Source organism: Sebastes fasciatus, chromosome 21, assembly GCF_043250625.1.
Source record: "Sebastes fasciatus isolate fSebFas1 chromosome 21, fSebFas1.pri, whole genome shotgun sequence".
NCBI classification, from domain to species: domain Eukaryota; kingdom Metazoa; phylum Chordata; class Actinopteri; order Perciformes; family Sebastidae; genus Sebastes; species Sebastes fasciatus.
In genome coordinates this window covers 23,674,626-23,693,585 of record NC_133815.1, presented here as the reverse complement: position 1 = coordinate 23,693,585, position 18,960 = coordinate 23,674,626, and the positions used below count along the sequence as shown (strand labels likewise).

The window sequence follows — 18,960 nt, the reverse complement described above, 5'->3', positions numbered from 1 at the left end:
TCTAGCAATGCAAATACACAAAATGTTATTTCTGGTTTACACAATGAACTTCTAACCATAACATTTGTTTTTGAGTGATTGAAGTCCAAATCTGTCATGCCTCTACTGACTGTCCACCTTCAACCCAGCTGCCCTCTTCAGCGTTCAGTGAGCTCCGGTCTAGCTGAAGCAAATTCCTTCCCAAAGACAAACAGCAGAGCCCCTGACTCATAGCTCTGTGTCGGGCAGAGAGCAAACCATACTGTTGACATCAGGAGGCCAGTGATGTCATGGTGATGTCAATGCCTCTAATTGTAAATTGCACACACAGCCTCGCTGTTGGCTGTGGTAACATTTCAGTCAGAGAGAAGACTCAGAAGGGGACAGTCTCTTTTGGAAAAGCTGGGAATTGATACAGTATGGCTGTTACTGGGGACGAGACAGACACAGACACAGGTAGGTTCATCTCTTTTACTGACTGATCTGAAAACAAAAAACAAAAAGCTTTTCTACCTTGTTGTTCAGTTGAAATATTCATATAATATTTATAAATATTTAGGAATCTCTCAAAATACAGTCAGTGATTATTAATGTCAGTGTGGCAAAATTCAGAGTTCATTTGTCAGTATTGGAATTGAAAGAAACCTGGATTATTGTGATTGGCTTTTCAGATATTACACATTTGTTGATGTTTTTCAGTGACTTTTTCCCAAACCATTATTAGAAAACGTAATAATTCCCTCAAATAACATCTCTTAAAAAGGAACCGTGGAAATATTAGTTTAATTTTCAGTCGATAAGAAACATTTTCACAGGGTTTGCATGTCTCCTCAGTCTGTTTTTCTCTCTCTCTCCACTGCTACTCTCTCTCTCTCTCTCTCTGTGAAATGCTTCAGTCCTCTGCCCACTCAGCGCACATAGCAGCAGTAGCTGACGTCACTGCTTTTCCTGGAACAGGCCCCCAGCCGCGACATGTAAATGCGAACCAGCGAATGAGATGCGCATTGACGTCAGCCGACAGCAACGCTGTGATTAGATGCAGTTCCTTTTATGATTCCAACATATCACAGAATTAATCATCAGCGTATTATATGATATGAGGGCCAGTGAGTTCTACTGGCACCGAGCAAACAATGAACAGAAGAAGTAGATAAGAATGGCAGTGTTTCTCAATGTGCATATTTCTTTTCTTTCTCAGTGTCACAAAGAGGAGAGAATGAAATGTGGAATTGAGTCACTTATGCTCTCTAAATCCGTCTATTTATTATTTATGTAGCACAACCTTGTATGCGATCCTGCATTTCACAGCACACATTTAATGATCCCGTGACAAATAGAACCTTTGCAATCTTGAAAATCTATTTCAACTAAAGTGAATTTACAGTATTTTTGGTTTCACTCTCTGAAACAGTCTACCTCTGAGAATAAGAGCTTCTGGTTTACAAGAACAAAAGTCATGTGAAAATGTTAAAGAGGACCTTTGATGCTTTTTCCCTTTCTTTTAGTGAGTTATATAGTTTTTTTGTGCATGTAAAAGGTCTGCAAAGTTACAAAGTCCACGCAAAAGGGAGTTACTCTCCCGTAACGTGGTGATGTCGCCAAGTAACACATTTGCATAACACCTGCCTAGTGGCTAGTTTGGCACGGCCTCAAACAAAGCTAGTTAGAGCAGAGTGGGAGTGGAGTCCAAAGAGTTTGGTTCGGTTGACCAATCGGAGCAGACTGAGCTTTTCGGAGGTGCAGGAGCTCAAACAGGGCGTTTCAGACAGAGGGTGAACATAGGTGCTGCAGCACAGCCGGTATGAGAAAAATAAAGCGTTCTTTGAACATTAAAGCATGTAAACATGTTCTAGTAGAAATCCAAAATACAAATATGCACCTCAAAATAAACATAATACCGGTAGGTCGTCTTTAAGAGTTACAGGATTATGTAGGCTGTGTGTCATAGTTTTATCTGTCACTAAATTGAAAATACTAAACACGTTGACTGATATGTTGGACCAGGTCTTAAAGGACCCATATCCTGCTCATTTTCAGGTTCATACTTGTATTTTATGTTTCTACTAGAACATGTTTACATGCTGTAATGTTCAAAAAACACTCTATTTTCCTCATACTGTCAGCCTGAATATGCCTGTATTCACCCTCTGTCTGAAACGCTGCGTTTTAGTGCATTTCAACGGAATTGCAATGGAATTGCATTGCTAGGCAACGGTGTGTGTCCATGTTTACTTCCTGTCAGCTGATGTTATTCACATACACTGTAACAGGAAATAAACTGGGACACATTTAGAATGTTTACGTTTAAAACCGTGTAATGGTTTAAATATTGTAGATTTGTGACATCACAAATGGACAGAAATCCAAACAGCTTGTTTCAAATGCACAATTTCTGAATACGGACTGTGTGTATTTCTCCGTATATTGAGCGTTTTGATAGTTTAACAGTATTTATAAAGCACTTAAACCTGCTTTATAATATAAAAGACATGAAAATCTCACTTTTTACAATATGTGACCTTTAAACTAGTTATAATGTAAGTGTTTGTAACTTAGACTAAATGACCAAATAGCGCGGGTTAGCTACTTTTATCAGATATTTCTAAACTACATGAATACTATTAACTCATATTTCTGCATATAGCCTATGCATAAACAAAACAAAGCAATACATTTAATACATTGTTACACTGTTTGTTTTTGGAGTTATGTTACAGCTTGTGATGCGACTTTTCCACACAAGCTTCGTAGTGGATTTACAAATAGCTCGGGCAACCCCACCCCATTGACTGACATGTTGTTTTGTGTCTCCCCAGGCAACTCAAGTGACTTGACGGCCTGCCAGCTGCGTAACACCAACTCCAGCCTCCCTCAGGAGATGGCAGGGGCCAGCGCTCATAGCTTCATGAAAACCAAAGACACGGTACAAAAGAGGGAGCTCCGCTTGATGAAGAACAGGTAGAGAGGACCATTCACACACAGCAGCTTGGCCATGAAATCAGACATACCGATATTAGCTAAATTAGATATATTATAAAAATAACTAAAAAATAACTATGGTGGCTCATGAATAACATGCAATTGCAGTATATAATGTCAAAGACATAGAGGTATTTTAAAGCAATAGTTCAACATTTTGGGAAATACTCTTATTTACTAAAGTTAGATGAGAAGATTGATACCACTCTCATATTGTACGCTAAATGTGAAGCTACAGCCAGCAGCCCATTAGCTTAGCTTAGCATAAACACTGGAAACAGGGAGGATGCACCTACCGTACCAGGCTACCAGCACTTGTTTAAAGGAACAGTGTGTAACATTAGGGGGATCTATTGGCAGAAATGGAATATGATATTAATAAGTATGTTTTCTTCAGTGTATAATCACCTGAAAATAAGAATAATTGTGTTACCTTAGAATGAGCCCTTCATATCTACACACGGAGCGGGTCCTCTTCACGGAGCCGGCCACCATGTCCAACAGAATGGACAAACCAAACACTGGCTCTAGATAGGGCCATTTGCGATTTCACATTTTTGCGTCGGCCACCATAGTTCCCCTACACGCTTGGCACACGGGTGAAGTTTCAATTGGTTGCAATCTGCAACCTTGCCGCTAGATGCCGCACACTGCACCTTTAAAAACAATGTTACTGCTACAAAGTTTTTCCAACAGAGAACTCTGACAAGTTAAATTTTCTACTGTAAAATGTCATATCCTCACCAAAAATGTTCTATGTTTATGTTAAAAAACAAATATTACCCAATATATATTGTTACTGGAACCTCAAATGATAATATCGGTATTGGACCCATTCACTGTATGGAACCTTGGAGGTTCTCCTCCAATCCAATGCCTTTTCTGCTGAGCTTACTGTGTAATACGCACAATACCAAATAACAGTGTATGACAATAACTGCATGTAATGATAAGATCCACCAGCCTATCATCATTCCACCGCATGATTCACCTGCATCCACGGGGTTAAGCTGCTAATTCTTAGGTTGTCTGACTCCTCATTATCTGCTCTGTAACACAAGAGTGAGTTGTCTGACCAACTCTTAGAACTCGTGTCTGTCAGGAGGTCAGTCGTATGTGGATAAGTCTGGTTTGCTGCTGAGCAAAATCGATTAGCTCCTGTTTTTAACATGCTGTGTGTAGAGCGTGTACTGTGTGTTTGCTGTAAACAGCCTGGTGTCACCACCGGCACTGACTCACACTTGTCTTGTTTGCATGTTCCCTGTCCTCCCACATGATGATTTTACTACCATCAGTGATCAGTAAATCTTCTTGGATGGGGGGGTTGATGACATTCTCCACCTTTGGTTGACTCTCGTCCTGCTATCCCGCATGTATCACAAATATCATCATCGTCATCTAAGCATTCTGTGCCCACATGAGGAAATCTTTTGTAATGTGAGCTTTCTTGTTCCCCTTGGTGCAACCTGATTCATGGCTCGTTCTCTGTTGTATCTGGGAGAGAAGCCAAGATGCCGAGGCTTCTTTTTCACCGTAACTGTTGTTGTTGCTTCCAGGGAAGCCGCCCGGGAGTGTCGACGAAAGAAGAAGGAATATGTCAAATGCCTTGAAAATCGCGTGGCCGTGCTCGAGAATCAAAACAAGACTCTGATTGAGGAGCTTAGAGCCTTAAAAGACATCTACCGGCATAAAAACGAGTGATTCCTTTGTGTGGACTGCGATGCTTCTGTGGGGTGTCTCGAGGACTCTGGCTTTGCTTGGACAGATACACGTGCACACACACTCACACACACTCACACAGATCACTCCTTGTTCTTGCTGTAAAACTTGTTTACACGATGATGTCAATGTTTCTGGCTCTGAATTATCCGATGCGCCTCCACCAGCAAAAACAAGAACTTGTTTCAGGGTTATTATCAGTGAGTTTTACAAGGAGCTTATATCCCTTTGAACAGAAAATTCCACAGGAGAAAGAAGGAATATATGAAGAAATTGGAGAATCACAACACCTTAGAGAATAAGATGCTGAAGGCCGAGCTGCAGCGCTGGAAGGAACTGAACATCCAAACACGCTGCCAATGTCTGGCACCAAGGCCTCTGCAGTTACCACCTTAACTGCACTGGATTTTACATTCCTTTATGGACAGATTTTTTTATTTGATTTTTTTTTATATTTGGCTCTATTAAAATACTATCAATTGATAGTCTTTGTGATGGTCTGTTTTGCTATGGAGGTTTGTTCAGGAAATGCTCAATGTTCAAAGGGAATCAGGTCATCAGGTCATCAGGGCTTCTCGTGGAAATGTTTGTGTTCTATGTTATTCCACTTCAGAAAATCCTTATAGAATTAATACCCACTGCATTTATCACCCATCTTCCTTTGTATTTAATGTAAAGACCTACCAGGATCAGTTCTGCATCTATATGCTGTTGCATTAATATTTATTTGGGCAGATTTACCCTGTATTTCTTTTTTTTAATATAATTTTGGTGCATAGTTTGTAAAAAAAAAAGAAGGAAAAAACGTATTTATGGTAATATGAATGAGTGTATATTTAGTTAACAAATACACACATTTGTGGAATTGTTAACTTCGTGTTTTAACTTTACTCTTTTTTGCTTCATCTCAGTATACATGGCAGAATTTAGAAGTTATTTATGTAACCATCAATTTGAATGTGGTTAATTAATTTGATGCAGAAATCCAACTTCTTGTTACAGTCTTCTTTGTTGGTGCTTTATTTCTCCTCTTTATCACCTTAGCTGTTGATCACACCAGACATGTTTAATGTATTTGCTTTAATAAAGTTCTTGTTTAGTGTCTCGCTGTTTTTTTCAACACAGTAAATATGAAAAATACATAGGACACCTATCATAGTACTATTATGAGCTTTTAGTTAAGCTTTTAACGCCATGTGAGTCTCAACCTTGGGTTTCTGCTCAGAACGTGCTGTGCTGTCCTTTCAATGATGACTCCGCTGACAGAGCAAAACAATTTCTCCTCTTTTGCATCTTTCGTAGATGATACACATGCTGTGAAAAAGCCACACTGTTTTTGCACAGTATATGCTGGAAGAAGAGGAAGTAGGATGGGTATTTAAACACATTTTTCCATAAATCACATCCAGAGGAATGACAGGCCCTGTTTTCAGTGACGGCATTCTTCTCTGACTTAGTGGATACAATCAACTTCTCAAATACTCCAGAATTTGTTGCAGGAAAAGAAAAAATGTATAGCTTCTCCAAGCAAATATCGACAAACTGATTAATAGTTGTAATGGGAATGGAATTTGGGTTTTCTTTAAGTGGAACAATTCAATTAAAGATATGCAAAATGTCTGGCTTATTATTTTTTATTATTTTTTTGTGCTACATCGTCACTGCTTTGGGTGAGGCATCATGGAAACAAAACAACTGAGGGAAGAGTCCAATACCGCTGAGACTTGCACTGCACCTGGGCCTATTGTGAAACCTTATTCCTGTCCAGTATATAACAAAACACAGTCACAAAACCGCACTGTGGAATGCACCGGTGGGGAAAAGGAAATACTGTCCGAGTGTAGCCTTAGACTACACCCACCTTTTAAACATTACTGCATCAATGAGAGCAGATGTAACAGCAATTAAAACATGTCATTGTATCTGGTGAAGTCACTAATCATTACAGAGATCGGCTTGCCTGGAATATGTAAAATGCTTCCAAATGCTGGGCACTCATTCAGCTGCAGCACACTCTTTAAAGTGGCAGTAGACAGTATGTTTTTGGCATCATTGGGCAAAAATTCCATAATAACCTTTCAGCATATTGTAATTCTAGTGTTCTGAGAGATAACTAGACTTCTGCACCTCCTCATGGCTCTGTTTTCAGACTTTAAAAAATCTCCGTGACGGGAGACTTTGACCAATCACAGGTCATTTCATTGAGAGAGCGTTCCTATTCGCTGTGCTCCGGTCATGTCACCGGAACTTGGCGTTCCTTCAACAGATTTTACAATGGCGGCTGCATTACAAACTTTCTCATTTTACAGCTAAACAGTACACTACAAGTTGATTCTGAAAACATTTGAGGAGAGAAATAGGCATTAACATGACATAATATTGATTCATATTTGATCAGCGCTGCCTAGTTTGACCGTTTGGTCGGAGTTTGCGAGTGATTGACAGCCGGCTCTCATAGACGGCAGCTGGACAGCAGACCTCAGATCAGCTCTTACTGCTTGTTTTCCTCCGGTCTGTGAAATTTCGCAGATGCCGTTAGGAACACCGGAGGACACCGGAGGAAACAGAGGCACATGATTTTTTTCAGGTTACCTGTTTCATGTAATACTGTCACGATATAGCGACTGTTTTATAAAAATAACTTTTTTTTAAAAATCATATTTGCTCCAATCTCGCCTACCTCAGCTTTAATCTGTGATCTTGGTTTGTAGAATTTGAAACAGTTGCCCGTGTATCTTCTTAAATGTTTCAAGATTAAACTCGAGGATTATAGAAAAGAGCTCTCACATGTTAGGTGCAAAAACATCTTTCAGATCAGGCTGTAATGTGGGAGTATTATTCTCTCATTAAATGCAATGCAGCTGCAGTGCCAGCAGGCTGCACTACAGCACCATGCCTGATCGTGTCAACCAATGTAATCTTGCAAAAAAGCCTCATCAATTCATACATTCTTCAGTCTCCAGCATCACCAGTGATAGTCTGAGGCATCAGCGTGCACATATTTGTCTTGCCATGCCATGGAAAACATCTCAAAGGATCAGGCTACACCCGACGACCTCACTTTGTTTACGTTAACCTCCACTAATCTCACTTAATCCTGCAGAGAGGTTTAGTATGAGCAACCATCTCACTCTGTCACAGACAAAGCAAAGCCCTCATGGATTTGTCAGTCATGAGTCAAGATCAAATAATTAACTAGCACTCACTAATAAGGGTGAGAAGGAAATGACACATGTCCATGTTTGGGTCCATAACATGTCACAAAGACATAACCCAGGGATATACAACAATTAGCATTCCCAACCTGCTAAAGTAAGAACACATTGCAATGTATTCTTAGTTAATTCTTTTTATAGGCTTCTGTCTGTAGATAAATATTGGTAGAACGGAAACAATCGTTGACAGACTTCAGGAACCCACTTGTTATTTTCCATTCTAGTCTATATTTATTTATTCTGTATTTTTCTATTTTATTCTTTATTTTCTATATAGTTTTATTTTTTACACATTTTTCTTACTTTATTGTATCTCCAAGAGACTGGCATCCATTTATTACATGGTAACCACCCACTTGAACCGGAACCTTTTCCATCACAGCCACAGTGCTATGGGGTTTTTAAGGTATGTTTACGTGCTGCAAGAAATATTGGAATTTCTATATACACACATGTAGCCCACGACCCATCTCCCACAATTTGGTCGGGAAATACAAAAACGGAACAGCAGGAATACAGTGAGTAACTGAAGGTAAAAAAAATATATATTAACAAAGCTACTGCAGACCTACGTTGTTCTTCGCAAATTGTTTTCAAAGTTAACATGCAAAGAACAAACAATGCCACACGATTCAACCTCAAACGTTGTGGTTAGTTTCCTAGCTTTACATTGTTATCATTATTATTGTTTTATTATTATGGCTTTCGTGGGTTAAAAACACCATAGTGCATTTAAAAGTGCGAAGCCATTTTCTTAACCTTGTTGTCTAAAATCCGACTTTACAAGGAGCCCCTGAAAGCCTCCAGGCAGCGGATGTAGCAGCAGCAGCAGTCTACAGTAACATACTAACTACATCGGCAACCATGTAGCTCCGAGAGCGACAATATCTCCTCCCGACGAGCTAAAGAAGCATGTCCGCATATGTATTCATGTCGTCATAAAGTTACAGTGTATCAAAATGTGTTTGTGCAGATAACCGGACGCTCGGACGGACATTACGAGGCGGAGGAGTCGAGTGTGAAGCCGCAGCCTGCAGAGCAGAGAGAGGCTCTACATCTGCCTGGACGGGTGGAAGGAGACGGAGGGCGACTAGTCACATTTATTAGCCGACTTTGGCGTGTTATCAGCGGTTTAAATGACTGCACTTGTCCGGTTAGCCTGCTGTCGACTCGGGGGAAGGGCGTGTAACGTTAACGGATACCGGGGCTTGTAGTTGTCTGGCTCTCCGCGTTACCGCCCCGTTTTTTCTCTCTCGCGCAGCAACGTTAACAGCTCAGCCAGGAGAAGAAGGCTGAAGAAGACACAGTTTGGACTATATAAGCAGAACCTGCTCACACCACCACCACAACCATGGGGAATACGACCTCCTGCTGCGTGTCCTCCAGCCCCAAACACCGGAGGAACAACCACTCCAGGCTGGAGCCCTACCGGCCGGAACCGGAGCTGAGCCGAGAGGACACGGGCTGCAACCTGCAGCACATCAGCGACAGAGAGAACCTGGACGGTGAGAGGCAGAGGCACTTATATTACCCCGTTTACACTGTCTAAATAACATTTAAATAATATAAGAAACAACACACACCAATTATTATAATAATAATAATAATACTTATTATTATTATCATTATCATTATCATTATTGTTATAATTACCATTATTATTATTATTGTTATTATTTAATGTTTTAGCTGGGGACAGTGATTTATTGTTTAGTGTATTATTGAAGATTTGGACAGATAATGAGAGCTTGCAACATCTGTGCAAAGGACCCACCCACCCCTGACACCAATAACAACAATACTGTAGGCTTCCTTTTCATTGGACTTCAGCAGATTGGAAATCAGCCATATGGCAGTGGTTTTCCAATCCAAACTGGTATGCAAGAGTACCAGGGTACTTAAATTAGGGATGCAACCTCCAGCACATCAGCGACAGAGAGAATCTAGACGGTGAGATGCAGAGGCAGTTACCATCTTTTCACTGTCGGGTCTAAATAACATTTAAATAATATAAGAAACGACACACACCACTTATTATTATTATTATTATTATTATTATTATTATTATTATTATTATTATTATTATTATTATTATTTAGTGTTGTAGCTGGGGACAGTGATTTATTGCTAAAGATTTGGACAGATAATGAGAGCTTGCAACATCTGTGCAAAGGACCCACCCACCCCTGACACCAATAACAACAATACTGTGTAGGCTTCCTTTTCATTGGACTTCAGCAGATTGGAAATCAGCCATATGGCAGTGGTTTTGGTATGCAAATGTACCAAAGTACTTAAATTAGGGATGCACCGATCCAGCTTTTTCAGTCACAATACTGATACTGATATCTGGGCTTTGGGTATCGGCCGATACCGTGCACCGATCTGATACCAGTGTTTAATTAACAATCTGTATACCTCACTGTGCGGAAGTCGCTGGGATCATTCTTTAATGTGTACAGAAACATCAGGCTCGACTTCAATATTGCTTTCCTAACTTTGTAAAACAAAATGTAACAAATAAGTATAGATACAAATGTATTGAATGGTTATTTAATGTTAGAATAAAAAATCGTACACCAAATAATGGTTGAAAAAGTTGAAAAAACGTGGTCAAAACTTAAACAGAAATTAAAATCCCAGTATGTAATGTGTATAGTATAGATACATAGAACTGAATTTAATATATCGGCCCAATTGTCGACGATACCCAATCCGGCTATTTGAGTCAGTATCGGCCCAATATCCGATCTGGTATCGGTATCGGTGCATCCCTACTTTTGCTGGGGAATTAGTGTACTTATTAGTTTCACAGTCACTATTATCTTCCATCCTTATTATTAGGGATGCACCGATACATCCCTACTTATTATACACAGATTTCAAACGCTTCCAGACTGGTGCTGCCTGGTTATTTGGTGGTCTGCTGACCCTGAGCTTGCTTCATCTCCACCATGTGTCTGTGTTTGAAAGGGTGTGCAAGGTTGGGACAGTGTGTTTGAAGGGCGAGTGTGAATTGGGCTCCAGTGGGAGGTGATGTGATTATGATGGACAGTGTTTATGGCGGGGTGTCTATTCACTTCCTACGGGGAGCTGAATGGGAAATGACGCAGACGCAGCCCCGCATTTCAACACTCATTAAGAGCAGCACAGTCACACTCTGCTGTACATTTTTAGATGTAATGCCTGCAGGGCCCATCAGGAGGTTTGAGGGGTTTCCCCATGCAAAATGAGGAATAGTGTAGTGAAACTGCTTTTGGTTTGGTTTGGTTTGTCGGAAAAGTTGTTCGAGGCAAAATATGTCTTGATCTGTTATTTACCAAGACAAATCGATAAACTTTAGCTCGGAGACGGTTTTCTCGAAGCACAATTTTATTTCTAATGAGGTCTAAAGTGTGTCCAATTGTGTATCATTGACACACACAAAACAGGTCAAAATGCCACTTGGCATTATGTGTATATCTCAGTTTCTCTGGCATGGCAGGTTTCTTCCCAAAGCTATATTGCTCAGTCTGAATGGTGTGCTGTAAAAAGGCCGATCCTCACTGTACGCATCCCTGGAATGAGTAATCAGCCTCAAGCTCTGATCTGTGCCCTCCTCAGCATCTTTGTAAATGATGGAGCAGGCATGGAACGGGTCAAATGGGATTTGATCAGTATTTTTTTTTTAAGCCAAATAGAGATATTTATAGCATGTTTTTGGACTACAGCTGCAGATAAATAGATATTTTACACCAAAATTCCATCCATCCATCCATTCATTCTCTGCTGCTTTTCTGGGTCCTCGTTGCGGTATTGTGGGCAAGGCCGCTCAGACGCCCTACTTCCTCTTGGGGATCCAAGGCATTCCCACTCCGTAATCCCTCCCAGCATGTTCCAGGTCAACCCAGGGGTGTCCTCTTAGTTGGACGTGCCTGGAATACCTTCACAGGGAGGCATCCAGAGGGCATCTTAATCAGATGTCTGAACCACCTTAACCAACATCTTTCCATGTGAAAAAGCTGCAGCTCTGGTCTGAGCTTGTTTGGATGAGCCCAGACACCTTACCAAGGAAAATCAAGATTGTTTGCGCTTGTATCAGCTATCTCATTCTTTCAAACATCATCCAAAGTTGGAACAGGGCCAGTAGTATTTATGTACAATTTTGACCCCTTTTATGCCAGAAAAATCACAGAATTAGTATGGTAAAGCCAATATTTAGACCACCACGAGACACTACAATGAATATCTCACCTTGACCTCTTGATAAAGGAATTTCTAGAATGGTTTAGAGCTGCAATCACTAGTTGATTAATTGATGATTTTCTCAAAAGAAAATTAATCAACAACTGTTTTGATAATCAGCGAATCGTTTCAGGCATTTTCTCAAGCAAAGATGCTGAACATTTGCTGGTTTCAGCTTCTCAACCGTGATGATTTGCTGCATCTCCTTTGCCATATTGTAAGTGAAATACTTTGCCAGTTATTTTCTCGATTTAATCATTTGCTCTATACATTCAGAAAATTATGACAAATTCCCGTTTGAATAGTACAAGTACAAATGTCTTGTGATGTCCTGTTCCAAACAACAGTCCAAAACACTAGATATTCAGCTTACGATCATATAAAACAGAGAAAAGCAGTAAATACTTACATTTGAAAAGTTGGAACCAGAATGTTTTTTTTATTTGTGCTTGAAAAATGACAAAAACGACCAGTCCAAGAAGAAGAACAGTTGATAGAATAGTTAATTTGCTGTCAATAGACTTAATCGACTAATTATTGCAGCTCTAATGTGACTATACTTTGGGCTCTGGTGAGTTGTGATAGATGCTTTTCTCTATTTGTTTTACATTTCATAGACTAATAATCCGAATGAACGAATCGATGATGAATGAAAATAATTGTTAGTTGCAACCATAGATTGGTTAGAAGCTACGTATACCACGAGGCAGGTCTCATCCAAATCATTTCTGTTGCGTTTTAAACAGTTGGACATGAGGACGAAATGACCAACAAAACAAAACACAATGCTTGGAATTGTGCCTCTTAGAGTGTGATGATGGAAGGAAGGGGAGAGCAAGAACTGGCTTCAGGCTGGTTTTAGTGTTTGTCCTGTTTAGCTGTTTACACAAGTCTTGACCTTTTGACCGTGTCACTGGACCTCTAATGGCATTCCACAGCCAGGAGACTCCTGTGCCTGTCCTGTGGAGGAACACTGCTTGATTCTAGCAAATGAATACATGCCCAAGCCTGGCTAAAGAGCTGGTATAATCTTGAGGACTTTGTGAACAGTGAAATTTAGGAAATATGCAAGGAGACCATGTGCTGCAGGGAGATTTGATATCAGTGAGGAAATAGTTCCTCAAGTGTTTCTCTTGGTTGATCATCTCTCATAAAGGAGATCAGTTTGATGGTAATCATTGATGTATTAGATTTGGTTGTACTTATTTTGTTTGCACGGAGAGCACGCCTTCATCTGCTTCTGTTTGTGTGTGTGACCCCGTCTGTGTCGAGCATGTGATTACAAAAAAAATCAGCCATGAGAACTGCTGACAGCGGTGACGACACACGCTCACACGCTTGCATGTGCGCGAACAAAACACACACAGTGCTCATTGAAAAGGCCTCCTAACAAGTATGAGAGGGTCTTTCAGGTGGCCGCCTTTCACAATTACGCAGTGTAATCTGATTTGCCTGAGCAATTGCTCGCTCTCTATAATGACCCTGTGTGTTCTCATGGTAGCTTATACACCAGTCAGAGATAAAGAGGCTGGAGATTCATGCTTCACCTGACAACTTAGTTATCTCTATTTATGTCCTTTTGTGTTCAGTCTGTCGTGATATACAGCACGTACAGTATATCTGCTCCTATAGGACATAGATGCTGTACCACGGCACAGGTCTCTCAGGGTCAAGCCCATCACTCGTCTATGACTGTGATAAAGACATGTTGACTACCAGATATACAGACCTAAAGGGTGGTTAAGTTTTATGGTTGCCATCAACACAAAGGTTAAGTAATTGATTCCCAAGCGGAGGAAATCACTTGTGAAATACCTCAGTTCTCCAGCTACTGTTGCTTGACTGGTGGCTTGTGTGGTCACAAGCCGACTCCACAGTCAATATTTCACTCTTTTACTACACTTTCCAGTATAAATGCATTTCATATGAAAAATGTAAAGATGTGTTTTCTAAAGTCTCTAAATGGCTTTCTGGAAATTGAGTGTTGTTGACTGGCAGCAGTGATGTGGGTATAAAGGTGTTATAAGCATTGCTTAACTAAGGCTGACCCGAATGCGTTGAAGCTTCGAAGCTTTGACCGTTGCCATGGTAATCGACCTCTGAATCAGTATTTGAATGCTTAGTTTTATGTAATAATAATGTGTACATCTCAAAATAGGCCATGAAACAAGGAATAATCCCACAACATTTTTCATTATTCATATTAAACATTAATTATTATTAGTTTTTCTAAGATGGATATTGCTGTATGTTGTGTGTAGAGGTGCGTGTGTGTACAATAGTGCGGCAGCGGCGCTGTCCAGGCACTGAAACAAGGGAGATGGAGACATATACAGAAGAACATGTCAGCCTGCTGCGGCGCGCTGTGCTGCGCTGTGCCGTGGCGTGCAGTTGCGCGAAGCTTCGAATATCTCCGAATATTTCTGAATCTTCGAAGCCCAAAAAATGGTATTCGGGACAGTCCTAGGCTTCACACAGCATGAAATATCTTTTAACACTTTTATCTGAACCTTTTTTAAAACAATAACAATCTAGCAATAGGGAGTGATACTGTTATTGAATTCATTTGGAATGTAAATAGAAAGAAATGGGAATAATACTTTCTCAATTTCTTGATCATTTCACTGGAGTGGTTTGCTATATGTAGCCTTTTTTAATCAAATATTTGAAACAAGTGAAAGTGTATCAGAGACAGCTTTTTCTTAGCTCCTTATGAGAGAAAATAAGAACTGAAAATCAAACAACTTACTAAGATTTATATTTTTTTCAGTATGCAGAAGAGGAAGATTTCCCCTTGAAGAAGAATAGGAGAGGAATATGGAGGACAGGATGATCAGAGATTAAGATTACAGATTGCCATCTACATGTAGCACATGTAAATGCTCAACATAACTAGGTTCACCATGCAGCTAGGGCTGGGCAATATGGCCAAAATCTGCTATCACAATATAGCATGCTGTCTGGTAATTCAATAAATAAATAGTGTATATGAAATAACCACATGGTAAAGCCTATTTTTGTATACTCTCATGTGAATTAAATACTAAAGTAGAAGAGTATTTTCTAGTTTTAAGAACTTGATTGCAAAATGAACATAACCGTTTTAAGTGAAGTTACAAGAGAAAAAAATAAATATATACAGGCCTAGCCTAAATGACAATTGAAACTATAAAGAAAAATACATATTATACCATTTTTATATCTTTTTGATAATATATATCGTCATATTGCCCAGCCCTAATTGCAGCGCTAAAATGAGAGAGGGACCTTCTTTGCGATTTCCAGACCCTTCAAACCAACAGCTGAGCTATTTTTAGCCTAATTTGATCAGAGAGTGTTGTAATGCTGTATTTCTGCACAGCAGCTCGAAGTGAAGGTAAACCGAGGCCACTTATGATGTCTGAGAATTAATAGGAAAAAGTAAAGCTAGATGGAAAAAAATGAAACAGATGGATCTCTCACCCTGTTTGGGTTTTACTTACCATAGACATCTGTAAATGAGCAATGGCTCCAGGCCCAACATTTGTCTCGGTCTCATCAGTGTTAAAGTTAGTTATTTCTGGAGCACACACACACATACACACACATATTGATGAGTCTTGCTTGCAGGCTAATTGAAATCTGGACATGGATTATTCATGCCTGGTTGATGAGCCTAGGGAGTCTCCTATCCATGAATTCCAGACGAGTTGACCTAGATGTACGGTGTATGATCCGATTTGGTTTTGATTGTTGCTGAGGTGAAAAATGGCCCTTTTTGTGTCTGTGTTTCCTCTGTCCCATGTAAATATATGCACACAGATTTACATTTAACTGACAATGTTCCCGTTTCCCATATGACTCATAGCCAGTGCAGTAAATGCATACCATCAATTTCTAAGATTGACATAATCACAAACAACTATTTGTATTTGTACTATTTGTAAAAACTGCATGTGAGAACCATAAGCTAACAACACATTTTTTACCAAATAAGTGATAAATACATAACTTGTGTTAAAAAATGGGATCATCAACGAAAAAATGGGTTCTTGTCTAAACTATTTTGGCTCTCTTTCCTGTTTATTGGACCTTTCAGCAACAATGTAAGCTAGGGCAACTGATGATTGTTTTCTTTATCAATTAATCTCTTGATTATTTTCTCAATTAACTGACAAGATGTAATAGTTTTAGGGTGAAGTAATCTTGTATTTAGTCTAATCGTGGATTATAATTAATAGAAAGCATTAACCTCTTATATTTCGGCCTATATTTGGTCTTTCAGAGGTTATAGTGGGCTCAGTTTTAAAGCTAGATTGAAGGTACTGGTATCATATGAAACTAGAAAACCTAAGGAATCCATTGGCCACGCTAGCTCGAGAAGGAGTCTAAATAAGGCTAAATTTTGGCGAGGAATAACTGGCATGGTCCCTTGACCTCTGACCTTAAGATATGTGAATGAAAATGGGTTTTATGGGTACCCAGGAGTCTCCCCTTTACAGACATGTAAAGACACTCTATGTTAATCACATGCATTTTTTGTGCATGCAGTACAAATGTGTTATTTTTGTCCATTCAAAAAAGGTGTATTTATAATGGGGTCCATAAACAGTCTTGGAATTGCATAAATTGTGTATCACTGTAAAGCTGAGACTCTTGGGGATCCAATGAGCCCAATTGTATTCATGTGTGATGATGTTATTCCCCATAGTAGCCATTTCATATAGTGAGATCATTTTTTTAAATTTGACCTCACTGTAAAAAGTTACCTGTGATGACCTCTAGGATAATCACAGCCTCATGCAACTTTACAACCACAAACTAGAGATCTATGGCATTCAGAGGATGGGTGTCTTTCCTAGCTAGATTGACAATAAGGGGGTTTCCGAGCAGTTTCCAGAACAGAAGTGCTCGGCATCCAATTGCCGAAAAATGCAGTTCTTGCAGAAATCTCAAAATGACAAAAGTTTTTGAAACCAAATCACAGCATGGCTTTTTCTACGGTGTTCCTCAAAGTCTCGGTATCTGAATGTGGTATTTAAGAGGGATTATTTACCATTGTTATGAATTCTCAAGTGGTAAAACATGATTAATGGATCCCATCTTTCAGATGATGTACACCACTTCTATGTGACATCTACTGTTGACTTTTTATCTCCCCCTCAACATTTCCTGTCCCCCACCATTACCCCTCTAAAAAAGGGGGGTGGAATGGTAAGAAATTAAGCATTACAGTCAGTGTAGCTACACCACATTCATTGAGCTATCTTATCAACGCAGGTGTATGAAACTTTGTTTATCCTGGGACAGTGGGTAGAACCCAAATGGCCAGCCTTGCTTCTCAACCAGGCCTGACTTGTACTCAAAGCATTGTAGCTGCATTAAATAGCAAGTAGCAAGAGTGGTTGTGAGATTCTGAATCACAATCATTTCCTCGTAAAAACAATTCATCTACTTGACTACCTTTTTATTTTTGCTCACAAAAGTCAGCAATTCCCCGAAAGAAATAACAAATCATTTCACAGGGAATGGTTTCCACTTCAAAAACAAATTAACTGATTCGCAGAGTGTTAATGAAAAAGCAATTGCCTGTGACAATCTCATTCTGGCGTCTCGTTTGGCTTGACTCGGCCTTCGCGTGGGAAGATGCATCTGTTCTCCGTAAATTACCTGCTCGCGTGTTCACTCATAGTGCTGCTGTCTCATAAGAAATAGACAATGTAATGGTCTTCTGCCTGTTCTGATAAAGAGAAAGGAGACAGCCTCTGGGTCACTGATCAGGAACACTCATTAAAATGAGAGAAAGTGTCTCTGTGTGACAGAAATTCATTCATTTTCAAATTCAGAGTTGTTACACCTATCACACTATCTGTGGTATGGAATCCTCTGAGATCCTGAGATCATGGGGTTGGTAGTGTACGTGTAGCGGGTAAAGTGGGGTTTAGTTGGCACTGGAGTTCATTATTCACAGTTAAGTTCAAAAGTGGACAGTGTATATTTGCAGAATAATGCTACCATTTGGTTACCACTTGGTTTTGCATTGTGCTTATCAGGGTTGGGCAATATCTTAAAATTTTCCAAGCAGCCATCGTCAGCCCAACAACTGTCGATTAACAATATATTCGTGTAGGTGTGTGTGCCCGGCCCGGCGCACCCCCCCCCACCCCGCTGCCAGAGTTTCAGCTGGGAGATCAGATCGAGCGGTTCTAATGGCGGTGCATTGTGAAATGCACTTCAATCAAACTCGACAGAAACTAAATAAAACTCATCAAACCCATGTTTGGTAGTCTTTCCAACAATCACCAACTCTGATTTTGTCGAAATAAACCCTTATTTCACAGTGTTAGATGTGAAAATATGCTGGCTTTACACGCTGTTTGAGTGGCTCTCGTTCTTTGGAGGCAGACTATTAAATTAGCAACAAAAAAAGACAAACATCTCACCAAAAAATCATCTAAAAAAACATCCGGCGATGTACTTAGCCAATCGCCGATAGCCAATATTTTCACCCAACCCTATGGTTATACTAGGAATAGGAAAAAGAATAGCAAAAAGTCTTTGCAAAATTCCACAAATGCACTTTTATCAACATGAAACAAGATTTTTTTTTCCTCAAATTGATAAAGCTGACATTTTGACAGTGTATCGTAGATTATATGTGGTTTATATGTGGTATATGAGTTGTGAAGGTCAATAAAAGAAACCTCAAGGGGCTAAAAAAGGCGTCCTTAGCTAATACAAAGATCAAATATGATCGAAGCATATGCTAGATGTGGAATGTCAACATTTCTAAGGGCTTATGGGCAGAAGACCAGTCCACACAGAGCTATTAATAGGTGTGTTTGAAGGCAACCCTGATGTTCCC

At 39.8% G+C, this 18,960-nt stretch overlaps 2 protein-coding genes across 11 annotated transcripts in view; both read left to right on the top strand.

Annotated features, from left to right (window-relative positions):
• Positions 1-212: 212 nt before the first annotated feature.
• Positions 213-5,779, top strand: LOC141759692 (cyclic AMP-dependent transcription factor ATF-1-like). The gene is made up of 3 exons (XM_074621977.1): positions 213-435; positions 2,796-2,937; positions 4,515-5,779. The coding sequence occupies exons 1-3, from the start codon at positions 399-401 to the stop codon at positions 4,657-4,659; spliced, it is 324 nt and encodes a 107-aa protein (XP_074478078.1). The 5' UTR covers positions 213-398; the 3' UTR covers positions 4,660-5,779.
• Positions 5,780-8,682: 2,903 nt separating this feature from the next.
• Positions 8,683-18,960, top strand: part of ccny (cyclin Y) — a 49,855-nt gene continuing 39,577 nt past the window's right edge. For 8 of the 10 annotated variants that reach the window (XM_074621260.1, XM_074621257.1, XM_074621258.1 and 5 more), the window contains exon 1: positions 8,683-9,397. In XM_074621260.1, coding sequence (XP_074477361.1) covers positions 9,244-9,397 — 154 coding nt within the window. In that variant the 5' untranslated portion in view covers positions 8,683-9,243. Of the gene's footprint in view, positions 9,398-12,627; positions 12,688-18,960 lie in introns of those variants that run through there. The other 2 variants (XM_074621262.1, XM_074621264.1) reach the window with 2 other exon arrangements.